At 39.2% G+C, this 22,063-nt stretch overlaps 1 protein-coding gene across 5 annotated transcripts in view; it reads right to left on the bottom strand.

Annotated features, from left to right (window-relative positions):
* The window catches only part of CPNE8 (copine 8), a 106,697-nt gene that overhangs the window by 2,866 nt on the left and 81,768 nt on the right, over positions 1–22,063 (bottom strand). For 4 of the 5 annotated variants that reach the window (XR_012586634.1, XM_074583786.1, XM_074583875.1 and 1 more), the window contains 6 exons: positions 19,561–19,607; positions 18,655–18,836; positions 16,586–16,713; positions 12,751–12,853; positions 9,244–9,301; positions 6,418–6,491 (listed from right to left, as the gene is read on the bottom strand). Coding sequence is in view for 3 of the 5 variants with exons in the window: in XM_074583786.1 (XP_074439887.1) it covers positions 6,418–6,491; positions 9,244–9,301; positions 12,751–12,853; positions 16,586–16,713; positions 18,655–18,836; positions 19,561–19,607 (592 nt within the window). In the remaining 2 variants the exon portion in view is untranslated. Of the gene's footprint in view, positions 1–6,417; positions 6,492–9,243; positions 9,302–12,750; positions 12,854–16,585; positions 16,714–18,654; positions 18,837–19,556; positions 19,608–22,063 lie in introns of those variants that run through there. The other variant, XR_012586640.1, reaches the window with a different exon arrangement.

Genomic DNA, 22,063 nt, shown 5'->3' with positions numbered 1-22,063 from the left:
TGGTACTGATATGCCAGGTTATGCTGTGCTGGAATTCAAAGCCTAATGGTGCCTTTCCCCCCTTTCCCGCACAAAACAGGGAAGATTTAATTGTTAACTTTTGTACTCCAGGATAAAACTAGAATGGATTGAGAAGGGAGACCCACAGATCTCTCATCTCCTGGCTGAACTCTAAAATCTGAAGACTCTTTTGCCCGTTATACCAACCAGACACATTTTGCTTTCTTGGATGCACAGCAACCACGGCTACAGATTAAATGTAATTCTTCTAAAAACTGTTGAAGTTTTCAAGATTTAGGGGAGCACTGGATTACAGTGAGAAATTAGCCTACACTGTATTTCTGAGATCCTGAAAGTCTTCCAGAAAAGATGGAAATAAACAAAAGAAATCCAGTAAATACATTAGGCAAATAAAAAAAATATTGGAGAGAAAAAAAAAAAAAACCCAAACCAAAACAAACAAAAAAGCCCAACAAAAACCAAAACCAACATTTCATCAGTAAAGAACCTGAACTTAATTTCATCATTTTTACAACTCTGGAACCTTACACTTCTCACCCCGGACTTATGAAACCTATTGAGGCATCAATCTCCTACTGAAAGGTGTTTAGAATTCAAGTAAGAGATGACACTTTGCGTAACTCTCCTGAAAAGGATCTCAAACTGCCAGAAAAAAGGCTTCAAGCCCAGGTATTGGAACTATGTTGAATGAAACTGAAACCTGTCACCAAATTCGGCGTAAACAGCTACTGATTAGGATATTTCCCCGGGAAGCAGCAGATCTGTAGTTTCTTAGAAGATGATGACTTAGTCACAGAACTGTTGAAGCTGGAAGTGACCTCTAGAGATCCTTTAGTCCAACCTTGCTGCCCCAGCAGAGCCAGCTACCGCAGGTTGCCATAGTCGACAAGACTTCAAGAGCAGTCACAAAGACTGTTGAGTGAGAGTAGCCTTTATTTCCGGTAGGAGCATCCTGTACCTCTTCATTGTGTTGTGTCCAAGAACGTATGAGGCTTAAGGGCAGGAGAATAACAGGCAAAAAGGAACCTGATTTTAGGGTATTAAGCCAGGAAGCAAGGTATCTGCAGTTCCATAATTAGGTGTCTTATTAACTATTTTTGTGTTTATTCAGTAACTCTTCAACGCAAGAGACCACATACTGTGACACTGACTAGGACTGACTCCTCCATTTCATAAAAAAAAGCTCTAGCGGTTTTTGGAAGCCAGCCTAGCAGTGCCCTGCTTCGGGTGGTTGTTCCTTCTTAAACTCCATCAACTTTTCTGTAAGAATACACCTGACTGTCCCCAGAAGCACGAAGTTAGAAGAGGAACAAAACGGAACAAGCACCTCTCTAGGCTGCTGGCTTACACATTCAGCTGGGAAGGGATAAGCTGGGTGTTCATTTCCGCTCATGTGGTTCCTCGTTTTCTAATGCAATGTCAGTCTTCTGTAAAAAGCACACGCAGTCTGACTTGGAAGAACAAAATGTGTCCCATCCCAAGAGACCACCTTACCCATCAGTCTGCAGACACGCAAACTCAGACCACTGTTGCGCAGCAAAGGGAGGCTATTTCAACAGAGGAATTTTTGAAATGCAACGATACAATATAGATGGCCTGAATTCGTTGTCTCGCCCCTCTCCTAGATGTTGGAGGAGCAGGAGGAACTACGGACAGATAAGCATACGTACAGATATGCAAGGACAGCTGGCAACGACAGCAAGGCCTAGAGCTGACATGCAAAAGTAGAGGTGGCAGAACAAAAGACGTAAGAGAAGCCAAAGGGAAACTGATGAAATGTAAAGTGCTTTTTCTACAGTTTGAGAGTTTAATTTAAAAGGCCAATGTACAAAATTGTCAAGGGAAACAATAGGTACGCTACTACGACTAAGTATTTTTCTAAAACTTCACAAAGAGAAAAAGGATAACAAAGGAGCAGAAATGGGGCGGAATTGCTACGCATGTAATACAGAGTTCCTACAAAACCTGTGTGTACTAGCAAGGAGGGAATAACAGAGGTCATGTCTTTACATGAATTGCAGCCAGCAGTAAATATAATAGATCCAGTGCCTCACTGTTAGCAATTTTTCCTTTTACTAATTTAATTAAAATATTTCACAGTACTGGCAGTTAAATTTAGCAGTTAACTACACTAGCTAATTTTAACTAACTCAATACACAAAAAAGATAAACTTTTTATATTTGAGTAGCTAATTTTATAAAAGCAAATCAGTTTTATCCTGCCAGATATAAAATAAAGGTCTTAACAAACCTAAAGGGTTTGACATCATCCCTTTTTATTTATTTAGCTAGACTATAATGTATTTGTTAGTATTTAGACAGAAAAAGAGCACAAAATAATACTGCCTTCAGGTAATTCAATATGTCTTGGGGCAAAGTTCTGATTGAAATATGTTAAAATAAATAAATATTTTATTACACTTCTGATATACAACAAATTCTAAAGAAATACAAAAGGGTATTCATTGTATATTATTTTATATTTCTCAGCAGAAATTAGAATATTTCTTATGCAAAGCATTTTCACAAATCTTGTTTATAACATTTGAAGAACTCTACCCATTTATGCTCTTTGAATGCAAAACCAGCAGCTTTTGGAGCTGCTGTTGTTTGGAGAAATTATGAATAATTACGTTGTGTATATTTAAATGCATTTAAACATAAGTGCAATGCATGCCAGAGGTATCTGAATTAACTTTAAAAAGTCCGACATGGCACAAGGCTTTGCAGAAATACTAGTTTGGGATTCAGAAGCGCTTCCAGCTCTGGAGGCAGATCTCCACACGTTGCTCTGTCAAACAGCACCAACATATACGGCATAACAGATTACAGACAGCCCCTCTCTAGTCCAGTATGGACTAACAAGGAACATTATAAAGGCTTTGACAAAAGGAGAAACATTATTTCTTGCCTCTTGTTCGGCTGTCCAGCTTCTCCTCATCCCTACCTTTTATAATTACTTTTTCGACAAGACTAAGGCAGCCGGTATGCCTTACTCTTCTAAGAGTTTGATATGTCACTCTCCCATCAGTTGTTTTCTCTGTATGTTGCAGAAATGAAAAAAGTCTCTTTTTCGACTATTAGAAAAAGTAATCTAGGAATCTATGACTTTCTTTTCGGTATATCCATACACATTATGACGGTAATTTAACTGCTGTCATCTTATCCTCATTTCTGATCCCCATTTAGGAAAAAAACAGAGAGGGAATTTTAATGTAGTATTTATTGCACTGAGAAGCTTTAAGACTGGAAAAAAAGATCTGATCATTTTAATTTCCATATATTTATGTAGAGTTATTTATTTAGTATTCTAAACAAGAACCATAAAACCAGGTGTCATATACATGTTTTGCGCACTTCCTTGGGTTGAGATATTGTATCCACCATTAGTTATCAAATCCTTAAATTTTCACGTACCAGTATTTGTAACATTAAAAATCTGGAAAAGTTTCCGTTCCTGCACATATAAATGAAAACAAATATACACAATCCAAAGTTCATCAGCTGCAATCTGACCTTAATTATTATTAAAACATTATCGCCTGCAATATGAGCTATTCATATAGCTCAAGTTATTCAATATATATATATATTCTACTAACCAACAATAATATAAAAATCCAACCTGGCTTGGAGGGAATAAGTGAAAATAAGCAAGAGAAGAAACAAGTGAAGACTATGGATTTTGACAAATAGGAGGAATAAAGGCAGAAGAAGAAATGGCAGATCTAAGGTAAGGTCTGAACCTAAGGATGCCTGTCAGTGTTGAAAAGGCATTTGGACAATGCCCTTAACAACATGCTTTTACCTTTGGGGAGCCCATGAAATCATGTCTGAATAATCTGATAGCCTTCTATGATGGCATGACTGGATGGATAGATGAGGGGAGGGCGGTAGATGTGGTCTACCTTGACTTAAGCAAGGCGTTCGACACGGTCTCCCACAGCATCCTCATAGGGAAGCTTACGAAGAGTGGGTTAGATGAATGGACAGTAAGGTGGATAGATAACTGGTTGAAAGACAGAGCTCAGAGGGTCGTGATTAGGGGCACAGAGTCTAGTTGGAGGTCAGTGACGAGTGGTGTTCCCCAGGGGTCAGTACTGGGTCCAGTCCTCTTCAATGTATTCATCAATGACCTGGATGAGGGGCTAGAGTGCACCCTCAGCAAGTTTGCTGATGACACAAAGCTAGGGGTGGTGGCTGACACACCGGAAGGCTGTGCCGCCATACAGAGAGACCTGGACAGGCTGGAGAGTTGGGCAAAGAGGAACCTTATGAAATTCAACAAGGGCAAGTGTAGGGTGCTGCACCCGGGGAGGAATAACCCCATGCGCCAGGACGGGTTGGGGGCTGACCTGCTGGAGAACAGCTCAGTGGAAAGAGACCTGGGAGTCCTGGTGGACAACAGGACGACCATGAGCCAGCAATGTGCCCTTGTGGCCAAAAAGGCCAATGGCATCCGGGGGCGCATCAAGTAGAGTGTGGCCAGCAGGTCGAGGGAGGTCATCCTCCCCCTCTACCCTGCCCTGGTGAGGCCGCACCTGGAGTATTGTGTCCAGTTCTGGGCTCCCCGGTCCAAGAAGGACGGGGAACTGCTGGAGAGGGTGCAGCAAAGGGCTACCAAGATGATTAGGGGACTCGAACACCTCTCTTATGAAGAAAGGCTGAGGGATTTGGGTCTCTTCAGCCTGGAAAAAAGATGGCTGAGGGGGGATCTTATCAACACTTATAAATACTTAAAGGGTGGGTGTCAGGAGGATGGGGCCAGGTGCTTTTCAGTGGTGCCTGGGGACAGGACAAGAGGTACCAGGCACAAACTTGAGCAGAGGAAGTTCCATCTCAACCTGAGGAGGAACTTCTTTACGTTGAGGGTGGCAGAGCCCTGGAAGAGGCTGCCCAGAGAGGTGGTGGAGTCTTCATCTCTGGAGACATTCCAAACCCGCCTGGACACGTTGCTGTGCAACCTGCTCTAGGTGACCCTGCTCTGGCAGGGGGGTTGGACTAGATGATCTCCAGAGGTCCCTTCCAACCCTATGATTCTATGATTCTATGAAGTGGTCAGGCAGTTGCACTAGATGTCCGTTGTAGGTCCCTTCCAACTGAAATATTCTATTTCATAAATGTATTCAGACAATTACAGGAAAATATGCCTTACATAAAAGATTTAGTTTTAGACAGATATCATTCTTTCTACAGCCATCAGGTTGATCCAATTTTCCAGCAGTTTGCTGTTTTTCAAATGTCAGCTTCTTTAATACTTTACTTTAGCAAGCAGGGACTAGTGTGCTGAGCCATCAAATGTCATTCTCTTTGTTTGGTTCCACTTTAGTACCCCATGAAAATAAAAAGTGCGTAGCTAGTTAATTTTATTTCATCAAGAAAATAATTATGAAACAAACTCTGTCCAGTGGGGTAGGTAATCAGAAGGAAAGATAGGGTGCCTGGAGCATGGATGAAGTACATAGTTTGGACAACCTGTGGAGTTCTAGCAATCTGCAGCTCTGAGGGGAAGGGGGATTATGGAGGGTGTGTATGTGCACACCAAACTGCTACACCACTCTGCCGGTGGTTGCACAGGTTTGAATGACAACTACTGGGCTGACTGAACGACTGTAGAGAGCAGGAACAGAACCAGAGAACTTTGGCAGAGAAATGGAGGTGTCTGTGTAGGCAGACGAGAGTAGCACTCGTACAACTTGGTTGAGTCATGTAAACACAGATCATAGGATCATAGAATGGTCTGGGTTGGAAAGGACCTTTAACGGTCTCCTAGTTCGGCCCCTCTGCAATGAGCAGGAACATCTTCAACTAGATCAGGTTGCTCAGAGCCCCGTCCTACCTGAACTTGAATGCTTACAGGCATGGGGCATCAACAGCCTCTCTGGGCAACCTGTTCCAGCCATCATCTGAGGTTCCTTAAAGCATGAGACATCTGCACGGTCGTATGTGGCAGACACAACATAGGAACTGGAAGACACTCATGGTCTTCTGGACTGGCAGTTAGAGGCAAGGAGAGATACCCTAGGCATCTCAAATGCACTTGTTAGAAGTCTAGGTATTGCCAACTTCCACGAAAGCTGCAGTTTTTCTCTATGGAGTCACAGGAGATTGCAGGACAGAGGCAACTAACTCTTCTCCCATGGCTGTATAACCCTAAGACTTTCTATCAGTGCGCTGTCAGTTAGGGGTCATTTCCTACAGAATGCAGATCCACTGCTATATGTTATATAAAGGCTTATAGGGATCACAGAGAGTTTCTGAGCTTGTTATGAACAGTCCAAGATAAACTATGTCAGCACTAAGGTAAAATGAAAGGCAGGAATATAGATAGAAACAAGAATTCAAAACAAACAGGATCAGTAAAATCTAACTATTAGAGTAAATTTGCTCTCCCACCTGCACAATGTCTCTTTCTGCAAACTTTCCTCTTGAAGAAATTCTCACTACATCACCATCCAGCTCTTCCATAGCTAAAAAAACCCAAACAAAATGAATTAATCTATGAGTTCAGCTACACAACAAAAACAATCTTACTGAGAAAAACTTAGTCAATTTACACTTTAGGGCAACAAAACCAACAATTGCTATTTAGGTAACTCTCTAAGATCATTTGTGCCGTAAAATACATCATGCTTTGTAGTTATTTTGCACTTTTTCATGCTGACAATACATACTTTTTGCCTTTATTGTCATCTTCAGAACAAAACAAAGCGTGACAAGGTAGTTATCCTTCAAGCTCTCAAAGCAGCAAGTGTATCTGTTTTGGTAAGGCTATATTTACACTTTCACAGGTGGAGAAGAAATCGTCTTCTGCAATTATTCTTACAGAAGATATCACAGGATACAGCACAAAGAGATAACAACTCACAATCCTATTGGAAAAGTAATGACTGTTAATACATAGGAATGAGGAGTTCTTAAAAAAATTTATATTAAATTTATTGGGTAACTCTTCTGAGCAGGATCCAGGAAAAATCTAAAATCGCCCGGATACCCAGGAGCTATTCTAGGTGGAAAGGCACACCTGCTTTCTGGTCAGTGTTGAAATAGATGGACTTGGGATCACAGATTATTGTTTAGCCATTGGATCTGCAATCCTACAATCCTCCTTTCAGCATACACTATGAAAATCAAAGCCCTGCCTCACTGAGATGAGTTCACTGAAACCAGCATTTCAAAACCTAGTTCTTCCAATGCAAGAACTAGAAAATGACGTCATCAAGAGCCAAGTTCAAGCCAAACAAAAGAGCATGTTTGTCCAAAGAAAAAATGAGTAGGTCTGTAGAGCATGTTGCCAGATGATGCTGTTGATGCAAAAACTGTACGTGTGTTTAAACGAGGAGACTGAACAAGTGTTTGAAGGAGACATCCACTGAAAATACCCAAAATAGACGTGAAGCATATCCTGCTCAGGAAATTTAAAACAGTATTCAGGGAAGTATCTTATTTGCTTATTCTGTTCTTAATGTTCTCTAGATAACCACCCATGGCCATGTCAGATGTGGGCAAAATGGACCCCTGATCTGACCTGTTACAGTCATCCTCACATCCTTACTAAAGCTGTGCCAAATGTACGTGCCATCTATCTGAGCTCCAGACTTTTAAGAACCCCTCTGGTGGCCCGCAGGGGCTGGGAGACCTAGGGGGCAGTGACATCTGGAGGGGAGTAGCTTAGTCTCTCTACAGCAGAACGGAGGCTTGACTGGCATTTGAATTGTAAGACAGCGTGCCTGGAACATGCGGCCTCCTACACACGCACTTCTCCAGCGTCCACATCAGACATGGGGTCTGATGGTTTTTTCCAGAAGGAATTTCTGCAGATGGGGAAATCATTTCTCTGCCCGCTTGGGCATTGAAGGACTACAGATTTGGCACACATCTCGTAAGTGATTTTCACTCAGGCAGTATTCTCAAGGAGTCTGGGTCCAAAGATGGAAACTGTATCCTGCAGTCCAAACAGAATACCGCCTTAAGAAAAGCGATAGGGATGACTCCCCAAAAACTCTTCAAAGACAACCTCCATCAGTAAAAAAGAAGACAGAATCTATATGTCCTGACTGAGTTAAGGGGAGCCTGGGCAAACCCAAGGACTGGACAAACAGGGAGAAAGGGAAAAGGCAAAGGAGGGGGTGAGAGAAAAGTAAGTAATGTACAACCCAAGTCGGAATTTTCAGGGGTAAAGTGAAGTTTGCCAATTTCCCTCATATGCATTCATGAAGATAAACTGTCTTTTCTCATTGCTTGTGGCATACAATCATCTGAAGTGTAAGTGTCAACCTGGACAATCTCTTCAAGGAATAAGATACTGAAAGTCATCACTAATAACCACTTGCCGAAAAGTATAAGAAAGTCAATCCCCAATAAATATTTTTTTGTGTTATTTTTACCTCTTGTTTTCATACTCTTAGAATATTTTTACAAGAATTAACAGGTACAGTCATTAGTGACTATTTACATTATACATCTGTGGTAGTACTAAGTATATTTCATGTACAAAAGAGGCATACTGTCTAACCAGAAGTACTAGAATTAGAAAGAAAGAATGTAGGACTTTGAGGAACAGATATATAGGGAATGTATACGCTTTATAGTGCAGTGATACACACAACGGCACTTAAAAAATTAGGCCAAATCATGGAAGCAGCTTAGTTATTGCAATAGAGAATGGTGTTCCAGCACACTACATGAAAGAATACGTAAATAATCCTGGTAATTTCTCTCCTGCCATAATATTGTCTCAATGCTGCCACGCAGAAGGCTCACTCCTGCTATGCAGTGAAACACACTTTAACCCAAATCACCTCCTCACATGTATTTATTTTTCTCAGTATTTCTTTACTGCAGCAAGAACAGATGATCAATATTTCCAGTCAACTGACACTTCACAAGGCAAATAAATATCTGTGTTGAAGAAATTCAGCATTACTTGAGCATACTTACTTTACTGTGGGGTTTTTTTTCCACTCATCTTCTGGAGCTCTATAAATGCTGAGCCCCCATATGGTTCTGTGACTTGAACAGAGAGCCTGAGGGGCTACACAGCTCCACATGGCAGCTTGTAATCACACTGACTTATCAATCAATCCAGCTGGAAATGTCAACAGTGCTTACTGCTTGTTCCATATTATGCTCTTTTAAAGAACAATATTTGTTTGAAAAGATGCATATTACTAAAACGTAAACAAATATAAAAAACTCTAAGAAAAACACCAGAACACTTACCATCAAACTCTGCTGGTCCTACCCCCACTATAATTATTGACATTGGAAGCTTTGAAGCCTTCAAAAGAAGAAGAAAAAGAGGTTTAATGCATTACATAACCTCTGCCAATAACATGGGAGATCTGAGGACAATCTGAATAGAAAACGTGCAGAGGTTATGTTTTAATAAACAATTTTTTTTCTACCTAAAAAGTTGAGTGGTGTAAACCGTCTGCTTAAGTGGTACAAAACACCTTGGATGAACACAGAAAGGCAGATGATTATTTTAATTTATTTTTTTCTTATAAATTCTTTGAATCATATAGGATCATAATCGAATCCTAACAGGGTTTGTTGTGTTTAATACTACTATGACAACTAAGATGACAACTTTATCTTAGAAACTTTTGTAAAATGACAATAATTGCAAACAGGTAGCTAATGACAGTTGACATTTATTTAGAAGTGCTTTGCTGTTTCTTGACTTTACATAGCTGCTTGGAATTATGTGACACTATTTTTTACATAGATCTTATGCTAATTTTTCTCAAGAGAATAAACCTCCTATTTGAGCAATATGCATCTTATAATTCTTCCACGAATGAAATTTTATTCAAGTCACTCATCCAAGCCACAAAGTAAATAAGATACCGAACTGGTTTACGGTAAGATTTTTAATTTTACTTCATCTTTTTCATTCAATGAAACAAGGCAAAGACAATATCTGGCTTTCCCTGAATAAACTCTCTGTAAAACTTTTAAAATTACAAAGACAGTATCATAAATATTGGATTCTGCTGCCTGGATAGCAGCACCAGATATCTGCTCGTTTACAGAAATAATCTGAAACTGCCTCTGTTGAGGAGGATAACAACTGGGGAAAAAAAATAAAATCCACCAAATGTCAGGGTTGACAACTGTTCCTCATTGAGACATTCTGTTGAACTGTGAATTGTCTACAGTCATTTTAAACAGGAGCATACACAGGCCAAAAATCATAGATGTACACTTTCTGCTAAATTAAACTCTGCTTCACTGAAGTCTGAAGTCAAGTGGTTTTACAATGTATTGTTATATTTTTCTTTTGGAATATAAAAAGTGGTCTTCCCCCTCATTTAAAAGATATCTTATTTTAGATACATCATGACCATTTCCCATTCTTCATCTGTCATACTACTACATATAAAACCAACTTTCTTTAAGCAGAAGATTTATAGTTCATTACTGTAAACACACTATTTAAAACAATGAAAATATGCCAATCTATAAATCACTATTTAATGTTCTACAGCACTATACATTACATACTATACATCGACTGCAAATTCATCACAAAGTGTAACTACATAGTCAATCCTCCAGCTAACAGTGTGCAGCAGAGTAAAAAAAATTCAGTAATCTCTTGTTAGTTAAATACTAATACGCTACTGAAGATAACAGTAAAAGCTGTCTGGCCATGGCCCTGGACAAACAGCTCTAGGTGGCCCTGCTTGAGCAGGGGTGTTGGACAAGATGTTCTCCAGATGTCCCTTCCAACACCAACCAGTCTGTGATTCTGTGATCGCGGGCCATAAATACAGTGTAACTGTAACTGAATTACAGTGCACTGCATAAGTCAGTAATAGTGAGTTTAGAATATTTTTGAGACACGAAGACATTTCTTAGAACAGAACATCTTCTGTTTTTCAGGTTATTGCTTGATTGTAAAGAAAACATCCTTTAAAGAGGTTCCTTCCCACACAGACACAGTATTATGTGATGCAACATATATGAAACAGTAAGTGGCAAGGACAGCGTAAAGACAAAGAGTTAAACTTTTGCATATAAACTTAAGTGTTGGCATTTCCTGAATGACAGCATAACCTTTAAACAGTTTGGTAAACCAGAATGTGTCTGACATATACGCTGTAATGAGAAAGATGCCTAAAAGCACAATTAGTGTTAAAAAATGAAAGATACCCTTCCTGAGCTTTACACGTATCAGGTTGCATTGAACATCGCTGCCCTTTTTATTATTTTGGATATTATTAAGACTGAAAAAACTGCTACTGAAAAGCATTTAATGAGTTCTGTCATGGTATACTGCGCTCACACTTCAAGTATACAGAAAAATGAATGCAACTTCATAAAAAGAAGACAGAAAATATTCCCAAACGTCCACTCATTCCAAGCTAACAACACATGTGCTGTATTTACAGTTGCAGACTAACAGCTATTATTCCTGGAAACGAACTATTATTGGAAACAAGTTTTTTCTGTATGTCTTAGTGGCAAATTACTTAATCTAACAAGATACCAGGCTACTGGACTTGCTGATCTCTCACTTACAGACTTCAAATTGAGGGGTGAGTTAAACCAAGAGATGCTCTTTTTTCTCCACGGAGCCTTTTTGTCACCTGAAAGAAGCTCATCTAAAAGAAGCTATGTTCCAAACTTCTAGGCTAGAGTAGAGGATCAACTTCCAAGCTAAAATCTTACCTCCTTTAAAAGTGAGAGCCAAATTATTCAGTTTTAACACTGGAAGCTGGAAGAGCAGAGGAAGTAAACTGGCACCTTCAAACACAGCTACAGCTCGGTGTGTAAGCACTTTCCAGGTGGGCTGTCAGAGTCCTTATTGAGAGACAGACTCTGTCTACATGCTGCTGGCTGGAACTTGAGGGCATCTTGCTCTCCAGTGAAAGACGGAACATTTCAATAACACTTTCATGTGCAACCTACAAACTGGAAGGGCATTGAATCTCTACAGGAGGTAGTGAAAGTGGGCCTTCAAAAATATGCCACCTAATTCTACACTACTCATTTTGACATGATACTTAATTATTTTAACGTAGGCTTTTCACCCACCTCTTCACTATTAACTAGATCTACTGTTGTATGTTCAAAACTATTGGTATAGATCTTTCCTAATGCTGTCTGGAACTTGTTTCTGTGTGTACTTTCATCTGACATTTCCCAGGGGCCAAAGCACAATGGAACCTATTCATAATACAAACTATTACTTATATGCATAGCAGTTCTGAAGAGAAAAATATTGAAAATCATGCAGAAACGGATAAAAAATTAAGAATTTTTAAAATTCCAGGGGACGACTTAGAAGGAAATCAGATGACTGATATCCTTGCCACTTGGGACCAGAAAGTTTGGGGCAGTTTCTAAAAAGGCAGGGTAGGGGGAAACCAAGCTGTCGGCAATTGCTAGGAAGATAAAGAATAGCTCACTATGAAAAACTGCATGGTGGGAAGCGTTTGAGGAAGGAGTGGCAAGAATCAGATGAGGAAAATCATATGAACATGCAGTGTTAGACAGAAGAGTATCATTTCCCACAGAAAATTACGTAAACTAAGCCGAGATTCAACTTTTGGTTACTTTTTGTCTTTATGCATAATACACATTTGCTGTTTAGATAAAATGGTTGATTTACGGAACAAATTTAGTGCCTGAAATATTAACTGATTTAGTTTACTGCCTAAAATATTAATTCCTAGAAACAGAATTATTTTAAATTTCAACACTTTCAGCAAAACTTACATTCACTATAGATTCTTTTGTCTGAGCCATATCGGAAATAACTCCATCTGTAATAATGAGAAGAACAAAATACTGGGAGCCATCTTTTACTGAAGCAGCGTATCTAAGGGAAGAAAAAACAATATTATAATAGTAAAAAAAACTTTATACAAAGGAAATGATACGAAAAGAAGCTGTATTTTTAAAATTTGACTACTAAGGACTAACAAAAATAAAGAAACATTATGTAGTGGATTTCAAAAGAAAGACATTCATAATTAAGACGGACATTCTACTTTTAAATGAGAAAACTAGAAAAATGTAACTGATACAGTATTGATATTGATAATTTGCACGTGTTGAATCAATGAAAAATGGGAACTGTTTCACTACCAAGAGGAGCATGGACAGAACGTCCTTTATAGAACGATGAGTCATTAGAAAGTCTAAGTTATTTCATAGTTATTACCTCTGGGGAACATAGTTGGTATGAAGGGAATATATTATTATTGAATGGTTGGTTTTATAGCACAAATAAAATTTATCAGAAATCACCACATTGCATAAATAGTCCATTAATTTTTTTTTTTTTGGGGGGGCTTATAAAAACAGGTTACTTATTGCTGACCATGCTAGCAGATTTATAGTTCACATTTATGTGCATATTTGTAAAACGGCTGAATGTGCACCCTGCAACCTTGGCTTAGATATTCATCTCTTTACATCACCCGCAGATGTGCTTTCAAGACTCAAGCCTCTCCCTGTGCTGTACATGAACACAAGACAAAACATATGCGCCATCCCTGGAAACAGTCAAAGCCAGGCTGGACGGGGCTTTAGTTGAAGATGTCCCTGCTCATGGCAGGGGGGTTGGCCTAGATGACCTTTAAAGGTCCCTCCCAACCCAAACTACTCTATGATTCTGTGATTCTGTATCCAGTGCCATTCCAGTCCCACCTCAGCCAAAGGACCCAAGAAGCAACTGCTCTTTGAAAACGAGCGGCTTCTGAAGATCTGGAAAGTCCTGAAAGACAGTGAGTCTGCAGCAGTCCTGCTGAACTCTGTGGCCTGCATACCAGAAACTAAGACTTCAGCTCATTTATCTTCAACTCCCAAGGGTCAAAGATAGTTAGTGAAGAACTCTTTTTGCATGGAGCAGGCTGCTCCACTTGCTGCTTCACTTGACAGCAGCCAATATAGTTACTACTTTCATGAAGGCTCTTGGTGCTGTGAAGGAGTCAAATATAGTAGAACCTTGTAATAAAAATGGCAATGAGTAGTCTGGAGAGCAAAACAACAACAACAAATAGTCTCCATATGAATACTGTGGAATATATGCCCAAGTACAGAATATGACTGTCAAAGAACTCACTGTCTCATTGGTCACTAAAGAAGAAAGGCCTGAGCCACCGAACAGGGTATGTTCTAATGATGCTCGTGATGATTGCATGTGCTTAGAAAATTCTAACTCTGATGTTACACAGTGTATTTGCAAGCGAGTACCGCCAATATAAAAGATGTTATAACCACAACATTTACAAGAGTTTGGAGGAATGTATGTGAAATGGAATCCACAACTCACACAAACCCATCACACTCCTCCCTCTTCCTCCCGAAGATATAGATGGGTAGAAGAAGCCACACAGACAATGAACCTGTTGAACATCTCCTATTTGCATGCTGGCAGTAGGGACTGATAGTTAAATATCTAGATTAACAAGATCTAATGTGGAACACATTTTCCCTACCACGTGGAGACTTCTTTTATCTCATGTTTCCACAATGCCTATAATCTTTTCATTGATAACTGCAGTGACAAGTGATGATGAGAGAGTAAAATAAAAATTCATTATCCTTTCTCAGCACTTAAATCAGTCTACGTACCTACACTGAAGAAATGGAATAGAAATTTGGTTATTTCAAACTTTCCACAGAATAAAGCGCTCTGAAGTCTTTTGCAAGAAAGATCTTATATGAGGAGGGGCTGTGACAGAAGACACTACGTAGAATCTGCTGTAGTTTAGATATCATTCCCCTCGCTAGGGAGTTAACAAACTCATTATCTGCTTAAAGAGCTTCTGAAGAGTTCCGAGATCACAACAGGATAATAATATCTCACATAGTTTCCAGAGATTTCATCAGAGGCATATTTTTAAGTAGGAAGGATGTGGGAAAAAGAAATTTGTTGGAGACTGATGGTAGGTTCAAAGAGTAACTGCAGACTAGATCATAACTTCTACTACCATGTCTATGAGAGTCAAGAGAATAGCCAAGAAACTGAACCTTAAAGGAAAATGATGTTACTGAGAACTGGACTGGTGCATGGATTGTATTAAGGATGATCGTGCAGTAGAACTCCTCATGAAGGTACTTAGCTTTTCCACTGTGATGTAGTGTGATTTGCTACCAGAAGTGGTTCCCACAGTTTGCAACAACTTGATATTTAGAAAACAGTTGAGTGGAAGCACTACAAATGCAAAAGTTGACAAATATTCCTGAGTAACAACTGGTGAGAAAAGGAACTCAATTTATGCCAATGTTTTGATGGTACTAGACCATGATTTTTAATTTTTGCAATGAACAGGAGGCTTGAGGTTAATTGGCAAATTCTGAACCAGTCAGCTCAGCTGATATGATAGTTCTGAAGAAGAAGGAAGAGCCAGAAAAGTCAATGGGTTAGACTTCCAGCTAACATGGCTAATGCAGACGCTGAATGCCACATACACGGAATTCAGCTGTCATAAGGATCGGCATATTTCCTCACAGTCTGAAAACTGCTACTGGAAAGATCCTATCCCAGGGAAGATTAAAAGGAGACAGCTAGTTGCTAAAGACAAGCAATGGAATATGCATGTATTTAATTTGAATGGTATGATTCGAGGATGGAACAACTAATCCTAACGATAAATAACTGAAATCCACTATCAAGCCGTGCTGAGGTGCACACAAAATTATTTGCACCATAAAATGTGCTAATTATTTTTCATTGGGCTGTACAACTAACAGCAGCAAGAACAGATAGTAAATAAATATTTTTCGCTACAACAATTAACTGTTTTGCAAGCTCATCAATAAAACATTAATAGTACAATGATTTACACATCCCTACAGCTTTATTTTATAAAGTTCTTTCTCTGTATCTATAAATAAAATCTGTTCAGGTAGTTACTCAGCTAAATTATTTGAGCCATATCACTTTCCTTATACCAATACATGGATGGGTGGTGTAAGCCAAGATCTTATCTGCCAAAATAAGGCAACATTATCCTCCTTAAGAAAGTTCTACAAACACAAGATAGGTTTTATGTTGAGAAGTTAGATGAGGTGTTGCATAACAGCACCAGGGCTCCCCAGCGGTGGCTGCGGTACTGTTGTTGCCTTAACGGTATGAGCTGGCAATTGTACCCAGAGAGCGCCCTGGAAAATTTTGTTGATGTCTTGGACATTTTGAGATTAGAAGAACTACATATATGCATTAAAAAATTGCATTTTATATATTTTTGATAGATTTATGCCTTTTCTGGGAAGCAAAAATTCTATATTCCAAAGGACAAAAAAGGAACAGACAGAGTGATCTCAGAAAAATTTTCTATCTGATTTCTCCTAAGATTTTAACACAGGGTGGATCAACTGGATCACTTGTATTTATTTTTAATCAGTGATGAAATTCTGCACAATACTAGAACATGGTCTTCAAACCTATTCAAAGGTACAAGTTAATCACATTACACCGAATAAACAAAACAACTGTAAAAACCTTTTTCAACGTTTAGCATCATGTAACTGTTAGCCTTTTATATCTTATAGTTGTACTGACAATAAGAAGTTTCTGCGAAGCGCCTGCTGTGATGCTTACCTGGCTACGTGATTAATTACTGGGGCAAAGTTCGTTGGTCCATAAAGCTGTACAGATTTTAGACTCCTGTAATACGCCTCCATTACACCATCAATTCCATGGCAGTATGGATTTTGAGGGTTTCCATTCTAATGAAAATAAGAGACTATTAGTCACTAAAAGTAATTACAAAGCCAAAATGAGGAAGGTTAGTGAACACTACCCAGGGTACATTTTTAAATGCCAAAGACCTAAGCATTCTTGGATCTATTCAGAGAGTTTACTACAAATGCCTAATGTAAGTGCGGTGGCTGGTTGTGAGTGTTAACCACCTGGGGAAGGAGGTCACAGCAGCCTCATGTTATATGCAGTCTGAATCACTGGAACTGGTTCCGAGACATAAATACCATCTTAAGTGGAAATAAACAGTCTTTCTCACATGCAACAGTAACAGGCATTTCCCCGTGTGGATTTAAGGTACGAATTACAGGGCAGATGTAGAACTGGAATCATGTTTCGGAGCATAGTTCTGGCTCAATGATTTCTTGTTTCAAAAATGCAAAAAAAATATATGGTTGCCAGGTCCCGGTGTTCATACACCATGTGAGTATAAGATAAACTATAAACTCTTCGTTGTTTTGGTACAATGTTTCTGCATTGGGAAAATGATTTTCAACCTCGTATAAACAGATGAAGAAAGGAACTTATTCTTTGGGAACCCACTGAAATGGCTGGGACTGTAAATTCTTTGCGTAGGCATTTTACTGTCTATTTCTATGATGACTCTATAATGAGGATATGTATTTACAGATGACAATACAAACACGTAAGCTAAATCCCACATTAATGACCCATGTCAGGCCAGACAAACGATCCATCTAGGGCTTCAAAACCTTCCAAATCACCTGAGTCTCCTGCATGTGCCACCACCTCATTGGCTTAACAGACCAGTATCTCATTCTGAGGTAGAGTGTACCTCCCTGAGAACCTAGAGGAGCAAAGGCGATTTGTCATGGAATTGATCTAGAATGCTAACACAGCGCTCAAAACACTGTTTAGCATTAAATGGGAGACACCTACACATGTTTATATATGGAGGAAGGAAAAAAAAGACTGTTTTTTTTCCTCTGTAAAAGCACCACAATGCCTCATGAAATAACCGAATTAATTTTAGGAACAACTTTTAAAACTGGAAGTAGCCAGGAATAAGTCTGCTGTTTTAATAGCCTTAAGATTACACGTATCAATATATTTGAACTTGCTACCCGGAAGTCCAAAGAAAGTCTGTGATTCAAATGAATATCTGCAACTGCACCTGTTTTAAATTACTATCCATGTGGAAAACCTTTCCTTGAGATCAGACATGTGGCACTGTTTTCTAGCACAGGCTGACAGAAGAAAAACACATCCACAATCACCAGTCTTCTGCCATGTCTTTGCTGCTATGTAATTAAAACTTGCCAGATATACCTACACTTGGGGTATTTCTGACAACCTTATCCTACTCAGAGAAGAACAAAACCCTCAAAATAAGCAAGTAGATAAAATCCACACTAATCACAAGCATCAGTTAGAACACATCAACCTTTCCAGCAAATCCTGTTAGATTTTAGGTTTGTAATTTAACTGGCACATGAACCAGTCTCAGATTTGTTCTTGTCATCTCAGCTTATGGTCCACTTAGTTATCTCTATGTCTCTAAACTAGCAGCTTGTAAAAGATAAAGAGATCCCAGAAAATGAGAGAGAACAGTAACAAAGAAAGATTGTCGTGGATCATGATTCACTTGCTTAAGATAGATTAGCTTCAATCTCAAGTCTTTCAAGCATCTGTTTCTCATGCTGCTACAGCTGAGGTTAAAGATAATTACTTTTCTTTATTACTATTTTTGGCCTACAGGGACTTCTTGACTCTGGATTTCTCTCATCTCTCACTATGACGAAAAATTTTGAAACAGACTTTTAGACAGAAGATTTAGCACATTCTCTCTTCTTTACTTGTGCAGTAATTGCTTAACACTGCAGCCTTAACTCCCAAAATTTTGTTGCGGTAAAGAAACTGAAACAACATATAAATATTTATTTACTTACCAGTGCAAATTCATGTGATACTCTTCCATCTGGAGGCAGTCGAGCTCCAAAACCTAGAGCTGGGAACATTTTATCACTGTCATAGTCCTGAATTATTTCACCTACTGCTTTCAGTGCCATGCCATAAGCATTCAGCTGATAGGGATTCATGTAGTGCAGTGAAGTAGGCTGTGAAGGGTTACCTGTTGAAGCAAGGATCAGACTTACTTTAAAACTGAATCACTTCAAAATTTTCTCTCTTAAAAATGACAGAAATCTCAGAAAGCAAAAACTGAAAAGAAAAGATCGTGAAAAGACAATAAACTTATTTCCTATATCCCTAACTGTGGTTGTATCAGGTAAAAATGCAATAGGTTAACAGTAGTAGCTGTAAACTTATTCAGCATTGAAAGGGTAGCAAGAAACTGTGATTAGACTTGTAAATTCGCGTCATTTCATAGTATGATACACACTTTTAAGATGAAACTTATAAAAGTATTATGACATTCTGAAAGCAGCTTTGTAGGAGGATCTCTGCTTCATCCCACTTCAGCCTCACTCCACCTGAAACTTCTTTCTTTTGCCCCTCCCAACGGGGTCTTGTAAGTTAGCCAGTTTTCTCCCAGCAGAAATAAAAAAATAAAAAAGTAATCAGAAAGTACACAAATATTTGCAAACTGTTCCTATTTATTCAATTTTATATGTAGCTTTTTCAGTTTTTATCTGTTGTGTTTGCCCTGCGTTTCTGGACAGGAGTTGGCTCAGCAAAATGCAATCCTGATTGCAGGTGGTGCCAGGCATACAGATAACCAGTAATACAGTGAAGCTAAGCAGAATACTGATATACGTACATACACATACGCACACATGTACGCTTAAAATTGATCACAGCACATACATGCACAAGACGTTTATTTTTATTCTTACCATTTGAGGCTGTGAAATCAATAGCTACTGTGAAATTGATCTGGGTTCTGTAGAAAAAGCAAATGCAAATATTATTAATAGTTTTATTGTTATGTGGAAAAATAAATAAGAGACGATAACATCATTTGTGGACAAACTGTAGGACACTGACTTTCTAATACAGGAAATAAACACTGAAAATACTCTTTTGTAAGGTTCCAGCCATGAGCTACACAACGCTCTTTTATTAACACACGGATAACAGTTACTTTACTCCATCCTTCCTTTTTTCATTGTTTAAGAAAAATTCTAACTCATTAATAAGGTTATTAACAACCATAAACATTATTAATTAATTTTCAACAGTAATACTAATTTTGCCTTGGACATATTTTAGCCCTAGTCATGGAGGACTTTGCCAAGGGAAGTAGCTTTTACTAATCTGCTCCTTCTCTTAACACTAAAACTGCGTCTTCAATCAGAACGTGTTTGAAACCACACCACGCGTAAAATCTTTGGACAGGACAGCCAATACTTTGAGTGAGCATATCAAGGTAATCCATGGAAGACAAAAGTAAAATCTGGATGCAGGAATATAAAGATCTGTATTTGGAGCAGTAGCTAAACAAAGCCATTATCCTGCATGGATCAGCTGTTAGCGTAGACCTATTGTCAGAAAAAATTAATCATTGATAGACTTTTACAGATTGACAATCCAATTAAACGCAGTTCTGTTCCGCAACTTCCTTCAGGACAAAACACTGTCGTTCTGGAGATAATCTCTCAGCTAGTAAGACTCTATCAAGAAAAAAGAGTTTGTATGAATTTGAAAATTGACTTTTTACTCAGATTAAGTCTTTTATATCTTCTTTCAAATTTTAGCCTCTCTGTGTGTGCAAGTATGAATTTAATGACCAAATTAGCAAGGATTAAAGCTCTTTGAAAGTTACCAAACAGATTTAACTCGTGCATGTTTAGATTAAACATCAACAATCTGACACCTGGCCTTGCAGTAGTGGTTTCTTGCTCAAATAACCTGACATACCCAGAGACATAAAAAGATGGAGATGAAAAAAAATTCACATGCAATCATTTTATCATACTGATCAAGGCTAGCACAAACTAAGCTAGGTTACCAGTGGACTCTATCTCCAAAAAAGCAGTAAAAGCCAACCAATGCCCACAGTATCAAGAAGAGTCACAGAATCATAGAATCTTCATGGTTGGAAAGGACCTTTGAGATCATCGAGTCCAACCATACACACACACAAAAAAAAAACCCAAAAAAACCCCCAAACCACCACAATCAAACATGTACAATCTCTGCCACTAGAGCATGCCCTAAAGCGCCAAATCTAGACGTTTCTTAAACATCTCTACGGATGGTGACTCAGCCACCTCCCTGGGCAGGCTGTTCCAGTGCCTGACCACTCTTTCAGTAAAGTGATTCTTCCTAATATCTAATCTAAACCTCCCCTGCCCCAGCTTCAGACCATTTCCTCTGGTCCTGTCATTATTCACCTGGGAGAAGAGGCCAACACCCACCTCTCTACAACCTCCTTTCAGGTAGGTGTAGAGGGCAATGAGGTCTCCCCTCAGCCTCCTCTTCTCCAAGCTAAACATGCCCAGCTCCCTCAGCCTCTCCTCATATGACCTGGTCTCCAGACCCCTCACCAGCCTGGTAGCTCTCCTCTGGACACGCTCCAGCACTTCCATGTCCCTCTTGTACAGAGGGGCCCAGAACTGAACACAGTACTTGAGGTGAGGCCTCACCAGTGCCGAGTACAGAGACACCATCACTTCCCTGCTCCTGCTGGCCACGCTATTCCTGATACAAGCCAGAATGCTGTTGGCCTTCTTGGCCACCTGGGCACAGTCCTTGGAATATGGTCAGCTGCGAATATCTCTGAAACTGCTGTGGCCTCAATATAAGCTTCAACAAAAAAAAACCACAGTGAAATCTGCAATCTCTGAAAAGCGTAGAGACCTAAGCTTTAAGAGAGAAGTTTTCTGCCAATACTTCTGCATTCTGCTTTATGCAGTTTCACCAAAAAATGTTTAATGGCGTGACAAGTCATATTTTCTTTGATCTATACCCAAATGTCAGGCCCTGTGGCTTCTTAATCACAATGTCCTTCTGCACTGTCAGTCGTAAGAATAAAGATCCTAAGAAGTTCACGTCAACTAGTTTTCTACCACCATCACTATTGTGTGCAGAAAAGTTGTTTTCCTCAGATAAGAACAGGTTAGGAAAAACAACAACAAAAAAGGTCTAACGCAATACCATTTCTAGATTTATGCTTACAGTCCTTATTGGCACTGCGAAGCAAAACTGCTTTTGGACTATAATCTCCCTGTACTTAAATTTTACGGACTTTGCTGTGGTGTAACGTTTGAAGAGTGAAACAAGACTCCTCTGAGTATTACATGTCAGGAACATCAAGTACAGAAATCTCAGCGTGCTGAAGAATGTGTCACTGTGAAAAAACCCCCAGACATCTTTTCCTCTGCATAAGAGCAGCAA

This window comes from Larus michahellis, chromosome 1 (assembly GCF_964199755.1).
Source record: "Larus michahellis chromosome 1, bLarMic1.1, whole genome shotgun sequence".
Classification (NCBI taxonomy): domain Eukaryota; kingdom Metazoa; phylum Chordata; class Aves; order Charadriiformes; family Laridae; genus Larus; species Larus michahellis.
Note: the sequence above shows the minus strand (reverse complement) of the source record. Positions and strands in the feature narration are given on the sequence as shown.